The 12,965-nt window shown below is 43.4% G+C and overlaps 1 protein-coding gene across 1 annotated transcript in view; it reads left to right on the forward strand.

The window, feature by feature from the left end:
• The window catches only part of cenpp (centromere protein P), a gene marked incomplete at its 3' end in the record, with an annotated part of 124,062 nt that extends 111,216 nt beyond the window's left edge, over nucleotides 1-12,846 (forward strand). The window contains exons 7-9 of the mRNA XM_083939532.1: nucleotides 6,630-6,709; nucleotides 6,801-6,892; nucleotides 12,716-12,846. Coding sequence (XP_083795658.1) covers nucleotides 6,630-6,709; nucleotides 6,801-6,892; nucleotides 12,716-12,846 — 303 coding nt within the window. The remainder of the gene's footprint in view (nucleotides 1-6,629; nucleotides 6,710-6,800; nucleotides 6,893-12,715) is intronic.
• Nucleotides 12,847-12,965: the final 119 nt, after the last annotated feature.

Raw genomic sequence — 12,965 nt, forward strand, 5'->3', positions numbered from 1 at the left:
ATGAAGGCTGGTTCACTTCTGTGAGGAAATGACAGGAAAGTCTCAGAATGAGGTGAAGAAGAGGTCAGAGGTCACACAAGACCAAACACCTCACTTCAGTGTCAACTAGAGGCTTCATGTGAAAAAAAGTGTTTCTCTGCTCAGCAAGATATTTAAATAAAAGCACGATAAAAAGTCCTAAAGGTACTAACTCTCGACTCCCTATTAATGCACTTTATTTACTTTTCATGTGTAAAGTGTATGCACTATTATAGTGTCCTCAAATACAGTAGTAGTAGTAGTCTTGCTCACCAGATGTACAGCGATGGGATAAACTCTGACACACCAGCCCAACCTAACAAAGGACCTGTTTCTTCAGAAGTAAATGGGAAGCCAGTGTGCTTGGTGTGTTCACAGGACCTTTGAGTGCTCTAGGAATATAATGTGGTGCCACTATGAGACTCGTTTCCTTTTACACACTGACCTGAATACAATTTAAATTATTATTAAACATCTCAGGTTGATCATCATCTGTTTTGTAAATAGATTGTTCATTCATTGTGATCGTTTTCAGAATGTCTGTTCTATTACCAAAATTTAATTAAATTGTTGACACCACCACTAGGGGGGCAGTGTCTCTTTAGGAGACACAGAAAGTGGCAACAGGAAGCCATGAGTGAGAGCTGCAGGAAGCATATTATACCCAGAAAAGCTATTGCACACCACCTGTTTACATCAGCAATCATCTGTACACATCTTATGCTATACGGAGCATCGTTGGTATGTATTATTGTATGTATGTACTTTGTATATGCTTAGGTAAAATTACAGTTCATTATTTGTCATTACAATAGGTTGTTTGTGAAGTTTGAACGCAGAAAATTATAGTACAGCCTCGACACAGGCAATGGCAAGCAAAGAAGGCACACTCTGTACTAGATCATTTGCATCATGTTCTTCCAGAAGATCAGAGGCATCTTCCACCAAGGCTGCTGCTACCAAAAAAAGCAAAAGCAGAGGCTTCCAAGGCACACCTGAGTTTTGCAAGGAAGGGAATGGCCTTAAAAGTAGAAAAGGCACAGTTAGAAGCAGCAATGGATATGTTATCATTAAAGCAAGAAACGGCAGCAGCTGTGGCCGAAGCAGAAGTTTTAGAGGCGGCTGTGGACGGCAGTGACAGTAGCCCCTCGACCTACCATTTGCAGCCCCCCTCGACCCTACAGAGCGGACCAAAGAATATGTCGCTGAACAGGCCAAAGAGAAAATAAAATACAGTTTGCAACACCACTGCATCCACCTTCTCAAGAAGAGATCAGACAGTCACACATAGAGCCAGCTTCAACGATCCCTATCCAAACCCACACCAAAGAAGAGCATAGCTGAGTGGACATTAACCCTTTCTCTACAGTGCCAAACCAAATGGTAACCAGCCAAAGCACACACCAAATGGGCACCTCTACTCAACAAATAGGCAAGGTTATCGTTCAAGTGAACCAAGGTATACAAATCACAATCCTCTCTTTTCTATCATGCCCAGCCATGTATCTCCCTACTCCCACCAAGACCAGCCTATCATGCCTGACCTTGTCAGATATTTCACAGGCTTGATCCAATTCAGTGACCAACCACAAAGCTAAAGAGCTTGGAAACTGACCTTTATGAATGCACTCAGAGGCCTAGATTTGACAGCCAGCGAAGAAACTGATCTGTTAGTCAAGTGGTTGGGAAGAGATTTGGCTGAACATGCTAAACTCATCAGGGCAGTTCATGTGAACCTTCCAGGTAAAGGACTCGCGATGTTATGGGATAGATTAGATGCATGTTACGGAGCCCCGGAAGTGATTGAAGATGCACTTTTCCAACGCATCAATAGCTTTCCAAAAATCTCCAATAGAGAGTATGCAAAACTCCATGACTTAAGTGATCTCCTTATGGAACTAGAGGCAGCAAAGGCAGATGGCGACCTCCCAGGCCTCCATTACCTGGACACAGCACGGGGAATAAATCCTTTGGTCCAAAAGTTGCCCTTTAACCTACAAGAGAAATGGCTTTCTCTCGGATCCAGCTACAAACTAAAACATAACATCTCCTTCCCTCCCTTAGAAGTTTTTGTTGACTTCATTAAACAACCAGTTGCAACAAGAAATTATCCAAGCTTTAAGTTTTCCACTCAAGCTGATGCCCCTCCTAAAGCAGACAAGACTCCTTGGAGACCAACAAGACAGAAGGAAATTTCAGGTTACAAAGAACGTAGATCACAAAGCTCATCTTGCTACAGACAACCATGTTATAAAAACAGACAATTCTGAAAGACTGTGCCCCATCCATAAAAAGCCCCTGCTACTCCAGAAGTGCCGGGCTTTCCATGAGAAACCTTTAGAAGAACATAGAGCATTCCTGAAGGAAACAGGATTTGCTATAAATGTTGTATAACTACACATCATATAGCAAAGTTCTGTGAGTCCAGAACAACATGCCTTGAGTGTGGTAGTGAGAATCACATCTCTGCTCTCCAACCTGGTCCAGCACTGTGGACCAAAGAGCCAGGCCCCCCTGCAGAGCATGGCGGGGAGCATGACTCTCCCCCAGCTTCAGAAGTCACTACCTGCTGCACCAAAGTCTGTGGTCAAAATCAGATTGACAGATCATGCTCTAAGATCTGCCTTGTCACGGTCTATCCTGCTGGCCAATGCTATAGAGCTAAGAAGGTCTACGCGGTCATCGACAAGCACAGCAATAAAGCTCAAGATTCCCTCCAACATGAACATCAAAATAGTTCTGTGGGAAAGTTTCTGTTGGACCAAGGCTGCACATGGAGGTTCAATCCGCCCCATGCCTCTCACATGGGTGGTTCAGGGGAGAGAATGATTGGTGTAGCAAGAAAGTTCCTGGACTCAAGGTTCCTGCAGCTTGGAAAATCAAAGCTAACCCATGAAGCACTGTCCATACTGATGGCTGATGTGGCCGCTATTATCAACGCCAGACCTCTTATACCTGTGTCCACTGATCCAGATGATCCACTTATACTTACACCGGCAACTCTTCTCACTCAAAAAGTGAGCCTTCCTTCTGCCCCAGTTTGTGACCAGGTCAAAAAACCTCCATAAAAAAATCATTGGTGCCAAGAGGCAATTTCTTTCGTCACTTCAGCCATGGAGGAAGTAGCAGTCTTCCCAGCCTGACCTTCAGCTCGGAAGCATTGTGCTTCTCAAGGACAACCAACTAAAGAGGAATGAACGGCCTCTCAGACTTATCACTCAAGTCTTCCCTAGCAAAGACTGCAGAGTACGCAAGGTGGTGATCCAAGTCTCCAGGACAGGGGGGGGGGGCTAAAATGTTAATGTGGCCTATCGCAGAGATAGTCCTCCTTGGCGCCTAAGATCAACCCATAGTAAATGACATGGACTGTTGAGTAGTGGCGGTCTAATCCCGCCAGGCGGGGAGTGTTCTATTACCACAATTTAGTTAAAATTGTTCTAGGAGTATGTTTATGACACCACCACTAGGAGGTAGTGTCTCTTTAAGAGACACAGAAAGTGGCAACAGGAAGCCATGAGTGAGATCTGCAGGAAGCATATTATACACAGAACAGCTATTGCACACCATCTGTTTACATCAGCAATCATCTGTACACATCTTATGCTATATGGAGCATCGTCGGTATGATGACACCGAATAGTCGACTATTCCGAGGAGCCTGGTTCGACTGCCAATCTCATAGATGAAAATGTGGTTATGAAACAATGGATTATTCCATTCTGGCTCTGGGGTGCTGAATGTCTGATTTCACATATCGCTGCATGGTTTCTCCCAATAAACCATGATAACTAGCCTATTTGGGTATAGGTATAAGCCTATTAATAAATACTGTTGCCAAAAATATGAAAATAACTCATGTGCTTTTACTCTATCTCCTTAGTGTGCAGGAATAAACCCCCTCCCCCTCATAAGTTTTACTATCCAGGATCCGGCATCGTCAGAGCGCACCTTGGCTGGGCTTTAAATCTATCTGGGTGCCAGAAATACAACAGTCTGCTACTGTTTCATCATTAGCATCATTTAATTTAAATATTTGCCCATTTGTTGTTTTGCATTATAGACGTTCAATCCAACACAGTCTGACACAGCGCTGGGAAAGTGAAACTACAGTTCTAAATTTACCGTCAGCTTTTGTCAAAGAAAGAAAGCGACAAAACACATTTATGTTATAAGAACAAAATATTTTGAATAAGATGGTACTATAAGAAATCAGAAATCACATCACTCAGTAACCCTCTGCCTGACACCTGTGACCGGCAGCAATGGACTCACGTGCACCCGCCGCTGTCTGCTTCATGTCCTTGTCATTGATTACATGTTAAAAATAAGAACACAATGCGTAACTAGAGGGATAGTTCTAAAACAATAAATACGTAATACATATGTAAATATGAGTGACTTAAAAAGGTTTAAAAGGGAGTAATTTAATTCATGATAAAAATATGTTTACAGTGTGTTTACAAGAGATTTACAGTAAACAATTTTTCGGATTGCGCTATGTTTGTGTCCTCGGTTTCACCCTTGTAAAGTCAATAAACCTGTGGATAAACTGATGACTGTCTTCAGAGTTTTGATGAGAAGAAGGCGTTTAACTTAATGCCAAGATATATTCAGCACATATATGGAGGGCGGCACAATATACTTCCTTACACTAAAAGAAAAGGGACAAATCTGGATGTGTTGTTATTTATCAGTTATTCTGCAAGAGTTTTACTGCAGCACTTGAACTAAAATGAGCTAGACCACACTCCACAGCACTGTAGAGATAGATCTGGCAATGCAAGACTACTGCAAATGTAATAAAAAATGCACACTGCCTTATGATAATAATAATAATAATCCCATAATGTAATTCTTCCTTTTTATTAGTGTAAATCACCATAAGATGTCAGAAATAGTGCAAAGTGATGATGAATTATAAAGGGCAACAAATAAAACGTTGATGGCACACATCAGGATATCGATTAACGAATAACTGCAACTATTAACGATTATTTTCATTAGTAATTATTCAGCTCATCTTTTAACTTATGAAATGTCAAAAACATTGCGAAAAAAATGCTTGTAAAAACTTCCCAGAGCCCATAGTGGCCCATCTTTTAATGTCCTGTATTTTTCCAACCAAAAGTCCGAAATCCAAAATCTTCTGTCAAGAAAGATTTGTGACGGAGAAAATAAATCATCACACTGGAGAATGACTGGTGGTGTTTCACTAACAAGCAATTGATTAACAAAATAGTCAACTAATTATTCATCTTTGGATACACCACTGTCCTGAGTGATTAAAAGCAGCAGGTTTATAACATTCGTTCCTGACTTCTTCAACTGTCTGTATGAGGTGTTGGTGTTGTACTTTTTATTGCTCTTGATTTTGCAACACTTTGAACTATAATATTCAAGACACCTTTAGCATGTTAGCTAGAATAAGCTCAATGTAATGCTAAATCCTGAATCCACATTCATTGCTTTATTACAAAATGAGCAATCACAGAGAGCACAAGAGCCGTTTACAGGAGGTTCCAAGTGCTGTTAACTTTATATCAGCTCTTCAACACCAACATTCAGTCGACCTGTACAATAAAGCAAGACCCTGCAAGTTCATCAGAATGATTTTCAGGTGGTTCTGTCGCAGCTTGTCTGCGTTTGTGAGGAGCTGCATGTATTTAACACTGTTACCTCACCAGACCTTTTCCCTCTCCCCCATAGATGTTCTCACCTTGTAAAAGCATCTGTAAATAATTAAATTGCAGGTTAATAAGATTACTAATTTATTCATGACATTTACATTGTTTCCTGCAGAATATCCATGTCTATTACAGTACTAAAACCAGTTCCTATAATCTGTTGTTGAGTGAGTTTAGTCCTCCTGAGTCATTTGTTTATATTTTATTTACATTATTTAGAAATTGTGAAACAATGTTTTTTCCAACTTTGACCTGTTCTATGAGTGATAATGACTAAAGCGATGAGCAGAAACTTGTTGTTACAGGCAACTCACCTGCACACACCCCACACCCGTGTGTGTGTGTGTGCGTGCATGTGTCGGGCGTTGTAAAGTCTATGAACATACAAATAGTTTACTTCCAAACGTTTTTTACTGGAACTGAAGCATTTTTGTTTATTTATTAACATTTCAGCTGTGAAGTCGATGAAACAACAACACGTCTTCACACTCAAAGTAATCGTCTCGTTAGAATAGCTCAATGCTGTGTATCCGTCTACAAACTTGTGTGTTTTCTGTGATGAACGAGGCTCAGTGTTCAGGTCACTAAACAGATGTTGTAGCACCGCCCGCAGGATGACTGATACAACTTTGAAAATGGTGAAAAACAGCTGTAATGGGCAATATTTCCCCAAGTTTCTACAGGCTGGGAAACAACAAACAGGACTAGTATTCATCAAACTGCTAAAAGTTAAAGTTGGGACTTAAAGGATAGTTTCACATCTTTTAGGTCTGTCTTACATCAATATTTATATTTCCATGTGTACATTGAAAGGGTTGTTAGTTGCTGTAGATGTTCCATCCTGTTCATTCCACCTGTGACCCTGTGTAAAAATGCTTTAGTTTATCTGAAGATAATATGACTCTCTCTCTCTCTCTCTCTCTGCAGGAGAAATATCCGTCTGTCGTCTCTCTTCTTGCAGACTGCAGGTCAGAGGTCATGATCTTGAACCACCCTGAGCTTCCTGGGTAAATTCACTCACCCTGATGAAGCACAGTAAAACACAGACCAGTGCTGTCACCTCCGCTGAACTCTCACTGCATGTGTTTTTGTTTACAGCTGTGTGTTGACCTTTCATTGGTCAGTCAAGGTCTCCAAAACGGGCCAATTCACTACGGAGATCGAGCTGCTGACAAACATCCCTGAGAGAGGTGAGGTGTCTGTCGACTCCAGACAGGAAGCTCAATAAAAACACCAACAGTACTGACCGCAACACACTATGAAGCACCTTCTATTACAGATAGGCCGTGCCTGGCACTGATCGAGGATGAGTGGACCAGTTTTAAAATCTCCCTCCACTGGACCTCAGTAATGTCTACCCCGATATCCCTTTCCCATGCATTTTTAGGTGAGGCAGTGGGGACTGGGCTCAGAAGAGCAATCTTATTATAAATGACATATATCAGTCGTTTGTGTTGTACGTTGAGAGCCAGGATTTGGTCCATCTGAGCTTCAGGGGTGCGGTTCGGAAAATGTGAGAATTGCATTTGAAGTTATTGAAAAAAAAAAGTGGCTATTAGGCAGGATGTATTTGTCCGACATTGATGCAAAGGAAGCAAAAACCCCTTCGTCATACAGGTCATTAAGCGTTTAGAGGCCCTTATCTGACCATATGCGGAAAGAGGGATTGGTGCAAGAAGGGAGAAACGCATAGTTATTCAAAACTGGAGCAAGGAACGAAGCCCTGTACAAGCCGTACTGCTTCCTGAATTGGATCCAAATTTTAATGGTATCTGTGACAAACAGATTGGGTGAGACCTAATGAGTAGTTAAGGGGAGCTGTGAGCAAATCGTGGAATGTAAAGAGCAGGAGGAAGATGTTATCTCAGTATGAGCCCAGGGCAGGCAAGCGTCATGCGTCTCCACCACTCTGTACTATTGTGTACTGACTACTGTATTGTATTGTATTGTACTGTCTACGTCATCTACGGATACACATGCACAGCGCCGCTAGATTTCACTGGATTTCCCGCCACTTCGGCTCCGGAAAATATTGTTTTTAACATAGTTTGTTGTTTTTATATTTGGAATCACTCGTGCCCAGCTTTTATTGTATTCATTTCTTCAAACCATGGACCGAAGCATTTAACCATCGGGCCTGTGGTTGCCCTCTGATTACACTGGAGAAGTAAAACACGGAAGTCGTGACGCCGAATCGCACTAGCAAGGCGCCAATTTTTAAAGAACTTCTTTAACTCAGTGGGATCTAAAAGCAACTGGTGAAGTGGGCTGCCTGCCCAGGAGTGAAGAAGGTCTCCCTGGACATTCGGCTCCAGGACCGGAATTAAACTCACCTCCCTGTGGTGGTTCTGTGTCCCGGGGTGACGGATCCCCAGCGTAAACTACGACATGATGGCCGTATGTGAGTCCTGTCTCCCCACGCTCTCAAAACTGAGGGAGAACGTCTCTGGCCTGAAGGCTGACCTCATGGAGAAGAACAAAATTCTCCTGGATCTCTCCACCGTCGCCACGACCCAGGCAACTCTTCGCCCATCTTAGGTCTTCCGGCGCTGGTGACGGGACCATGACGGCTGCCGACAACACCACCCTGCCGTGGACTGGCTCCATCACCAGCGGATCTCCAACACCAGCACTCACGAGTCCCGCTGGAACCACCAGGGAGCCAAGCCCAAGTCATCGGCACCCTCCACCTCCTGCCTTGGCCCCGCTGAGTGGCAGTGCTCTACCAGGGAGAACGGAGCGGTGGCTCGGGTTCTGGTGAGCTCAACTCCACTCTAGCCGAGTGAACCCTGGTCAGTAGTGAACAGGGGCACTGGGGCTCGCCCATCTCTCCCTCCTTCGCCTCCGGATCTACCACTGGATAACAGGCTTGACAACCTAAGCCTGCAGGATTTCCCTCCGCTGGGTGAGCGCTCCAGCTCGTCCCCGGGATCCGTCCATACAGCCGGTCGTGGCTCTCGCCAACCCAGGAGCCGGGGTCCGCTCGCCCAACCCGATCCCTCTCCTCCGGCTCGGTTAGGAGCAGGCGTGGGCCGGCGCACCTCCAGGCAGCCCGTGGAACAGCGCATTCCCTCCATGCTGGTTGTCGGGACCGCAATGGTCAGAAAAGTGAGCGTACGCGGCGGCCAGACCTTCTGCCGCCCTGGAGCCCGCGTCAGGGAGGTTGAGTGCTCCGCCCTCCAGCTGTGTTCATAGCACAACTCGGCCTCCACGCTGGTCCTGCAAGCCGGTACCAACAATTTAAAGGACTTCAGGTCCATGGTGGGCCGCCTGCTAGACACGGGGGACAACTGATTTTACCGCCCCACTTCCCCCGCAGTGTTTTTTATGACATCATGACCGGCCGCCTCTGCTAGCTGCACCTGTCGCTTAAAGGATACTGAAAAGTATTACATTTGTGGACAACTTTACAGCCTTTTTTAAAAGACCCAGGCTTTTTAGACACGACGGCCTGCACCCTAACAAGGAGGGGTCAAGACTTTTATCTGTCAACATTGACCTGACTTTCGAGTCCTGCACCAGCACCATCACCATATTGATTTATTCTGTCTGACTGAAACCTGGCTGCGTCATGAAGAATATGTTAGCCTAAATGAATCCACTCCTCCCAGTCATATTAATACTCATATTCCTCGAGGCAGTGGTCGAGGAGGAGGCGTTGCAGCTATATATGACTCAAGCCTATTAATAAACCCTTAACCTAAACTAAACTATAATTAATTTGAAAGTCTTGTTCTTAGTCTTTCACATTCATCCTTGAAAACTGTGCTTATATTATATATTATATTATATTAATTATACTTGTTATAGTGTACTGTGCTCCTGGTCCGTACTCTCAGAGTTTCTGTCAAATATAGGGGTTATTGACTAAATGACGGAGCGTTATCGCAGGTCTTTCCTTCCTGCAGCTGTCAGCCTGTACAACCAGCACTGCTCCAGTTAAACACACACCAAAACAACAATAATAAATAAATAATGACAATTACTGCACTAATGTTCACCAACTGGGTTCACTTCAGTGTGAAAGATTTAGCCCAGGTGAATCTCAATCAATGTGCAACAGTAATATTTTCCCCCTGAGCCATAGTGTGAATTTAAACTTTTTAATACTTCCTTGTGTTTATATTGTTCATATTTTTTCTATATTTATTGATATCCTCAAAGCAATTTCAGTCAAAAGCAACTGGACTTGGTTGTTTGTCTAGGAAGACGTTTCACCTCTCATCCAAGAGGCTTCATCAGTTCGTGTACACATCTGACCAGGCTGGGACTGGTCCAACTAACTGGTGTGGAGATCCAGGTATTTAACGTCTCACAAGGCCGATGATGTCACTGGAACCCTTTGTGCTCCAAGTGCCAACAGCCGTCGTTAGAGTGACAGTCGTTGGTGGGAAGTTGGTTTCGACTTGGTTAGTGCTCTATTGAGTCTGAACGACAGTCGTTGGGGTCACAGGAGGCCATTTGTGAACAGTTGTTCTTTGAGTTTGAGTAGATTGTTGAATCTCCTGGGAAGGGATGAAAGGGCAGCATTGTAAATTGGAGATAAGTGCTGTCTCCGACCCCCTCCTCTGTTTAGCGATGGTTTCTCTACTTTTGCATAGATGGCTTCTTTTACTCCTCTTTCAAACCATCTGTCCTCTCTGTCCAGGATGTGGACATTGTTGACATCAAAGGAGTGGGCTTTCTCCTTGAGATGTAAGTGGACAGCGGAGTCCAGGTCTTTGTTATTTCTCTTGTTTTCTTTTTCTTTCTCAACCACTTTGATTTTCTTTCTGAAAGCAGCTACCGTTTTCACAAAGGTCCAGCTGGGGTAGCCACAAGTTGTCAGGGCGCCTCTCAGGTGCTTGCGTTCTTCCCCTTGAGCCTGTGAGCTGGTGGGAAAGTTATCAGCTCTGTGTTGCAGTGTTCTGATAACTCCAAGCTTGTGTTCCAGTGGTGAGTGGTGAGAGTCAAACAGTAGATATTGATCTGTGTGAGCGGGTTTTCTTTCTACCCCAATGTGGAGGCTCCTGTCGTTCTCCATATGCAGGTCACAGTCTAAGAAAGGCAAACTATTGTCCTTAATTTCTTCTCTGGTGAACTTGATGTTTCTGTCCACAGAGTTTATATGTTCGGTAAAACTTTGCACCTCTTTGGATTTGATTTTAACCCATGTGTCGTCCACATATCTGAACCAATGGCTCGTGGTTACTCCTTTGAAGGAGTTCAAAGCCTTTTCCTCTACCTCCTCCATGTATAGATTTGCCACAATAGGGGATACTGGTGAACCCATGGCACAGCCGTGTTTCTGTCTGTAAAAAATGCCATTAAACTGGAAATATGTGGTGTTCAGGCACAAATCCAGAAGTTGGCAAATGTGGTCTGGAGTTTTGGATGTGGTGTAGGGTGTTGCCCACCAGTGGTGCCAGAATATTGGCAACGTGCTTGGAAATGCACAAAGAGCAAGAAGGGGCCCCGCTCAGGTCCATTGTCAGCAGCATAAACTTGTGCCAAGCACATTGCCATTATTGTCATGAAAAATAAATCATGGTCCAACTAAATGCAAACCGGATGGAATAGCATGCTGCTGCAAGATGCTGTGGTAGCCATGCTGGTTCAGTATGCCTTAAATTTTAAATAAATCCCAAACAGTGTCACCAGCAAAGCACCCCCAAACCATCACACCTCCTCCTCCATGCTTCACAGTGGGAACCAGGCATGAAGAGTCCATCTGTTCATCTTTTCTGCGTCGCACAAAGACACGGTGGTTGGAACCAAAGATCTCAAATTTGGACTCATCAGACCAAAGCACAGATTTCCACTGGTCTAATGTCCATTCCTTGTGTTCTTTAGCCCAAACACGTCTCTTCTGCTTGTTGCCTGTCCTTAGCAGTGGTTTCCTAGCAGCTATTCTACCATGAAGGCCTGATTCACACAGTCTCCTCTCAACAGTTGTTCTAGAGATGTGTCTGCTGCTAGAACTCTGTGTGGCATTGACCTGCTCTCTAATCTGAGCTAACCTGCCATTTCTGAGGCTGGTGACTTGGATGAACTTATCCTCCGCAGCAGAGGCGACTCTTGGTCTTCCTTTCCTGGGGCAGTCCTCTTGTGAGCCAGTTTCTTTGTAGCGCTTTTATTGTTTTTTGCGACTGCACTTGGGGACACTTTCAAAGTTTTCCCAATTTTTGGGACTGACTGACCTTCATTTCTTAAAGTAATGATGGCCACTCGCTTTTCTTTACTTAGCTGCTTTTTTCTTGCCATAATACAAATTCTAAAAGTCTATTCAGTGGGACTATGAGCTGTGTATCCACCTGACTTCTGCACAACACAACTGATGGTCCCAACCCCATTTATAAGGCAAGAAATCCCACTTATTGAACCTGACAGGGCACACCTGTGAAGTGAAAACCATTTCAGGTGCCGACCTCTTGAAGCTCATCAAGAGAATGAGAGTGTGTGAAGCAGTAAACAGAGCAAAAGGTGTCTACTTTGAAGAAACTAGAATATAAGGCGCATTTTCAGTTGTTACATATTTCCACATGTGTTAATTCATAGTTTTGATGCCTTCAGTGTGAATCTACAATGTCAGTCAATAGAAAAGAAAGGAAACTCATTGGATGAGGTGTGTCCAAACTTTTGGTACTGTAGTGTGTATATATCTATAGATATATATATATGTATATATATAGATAGATATATCTATATATAGATATATATACATATATATAGATATTTATATATCTATATATGTGTATATATATATATATAGATATATATCTATATATAGATATATATATCTATATACTGTATATATAGATATATATATCTCTATATATAGATGTCTATATATATATATATATAGATGTCTAGAGAGAGAGAGAGAGAGACTGACTTTTATATTGCTTTTTGACATCTCTGTGTGTTGTTACTGTGTTTAATGCTGCTGCTACACTGCCAAGTATATCTATCTACTTTGCTTGGCAACCGGTGAGATGATGCTCAGTGTTTTGTTCTTCTCCGTGTCTCTGCAGCGCTGCTGTTGTTTCCCTCTCATGCTGTCAGCGGCACCGTTGAAGCCTTTCAGAGCCTGCTGAGGATTCTGGGACCTGAAGCCGCCATGGCGTCTGTCATCATGGCCGTCAGCCTTTCACAGGACACATAACTCACATCTTCATCTCTGTACACAGCAACCGGTTAAAATGACAATACGGTCTGCTACCGTTTTACCTACATGAACATTTAACACGTCAAAACTGAGCCGATATAGAAATAAAGTTAACA

This window comes from Echiichthys vipera (genome assembly GCF_963691815.1).
Source record: "Echiichthys vipera genome assembly, chromosome: X".
In the NCBI taxonomy this organism is placed as follows: Eukaryota; Metazoa; Chordata; class Actinopteri; order Perciformes; family Trachinidae; genus Echiichthys; species Echiichthys vipera.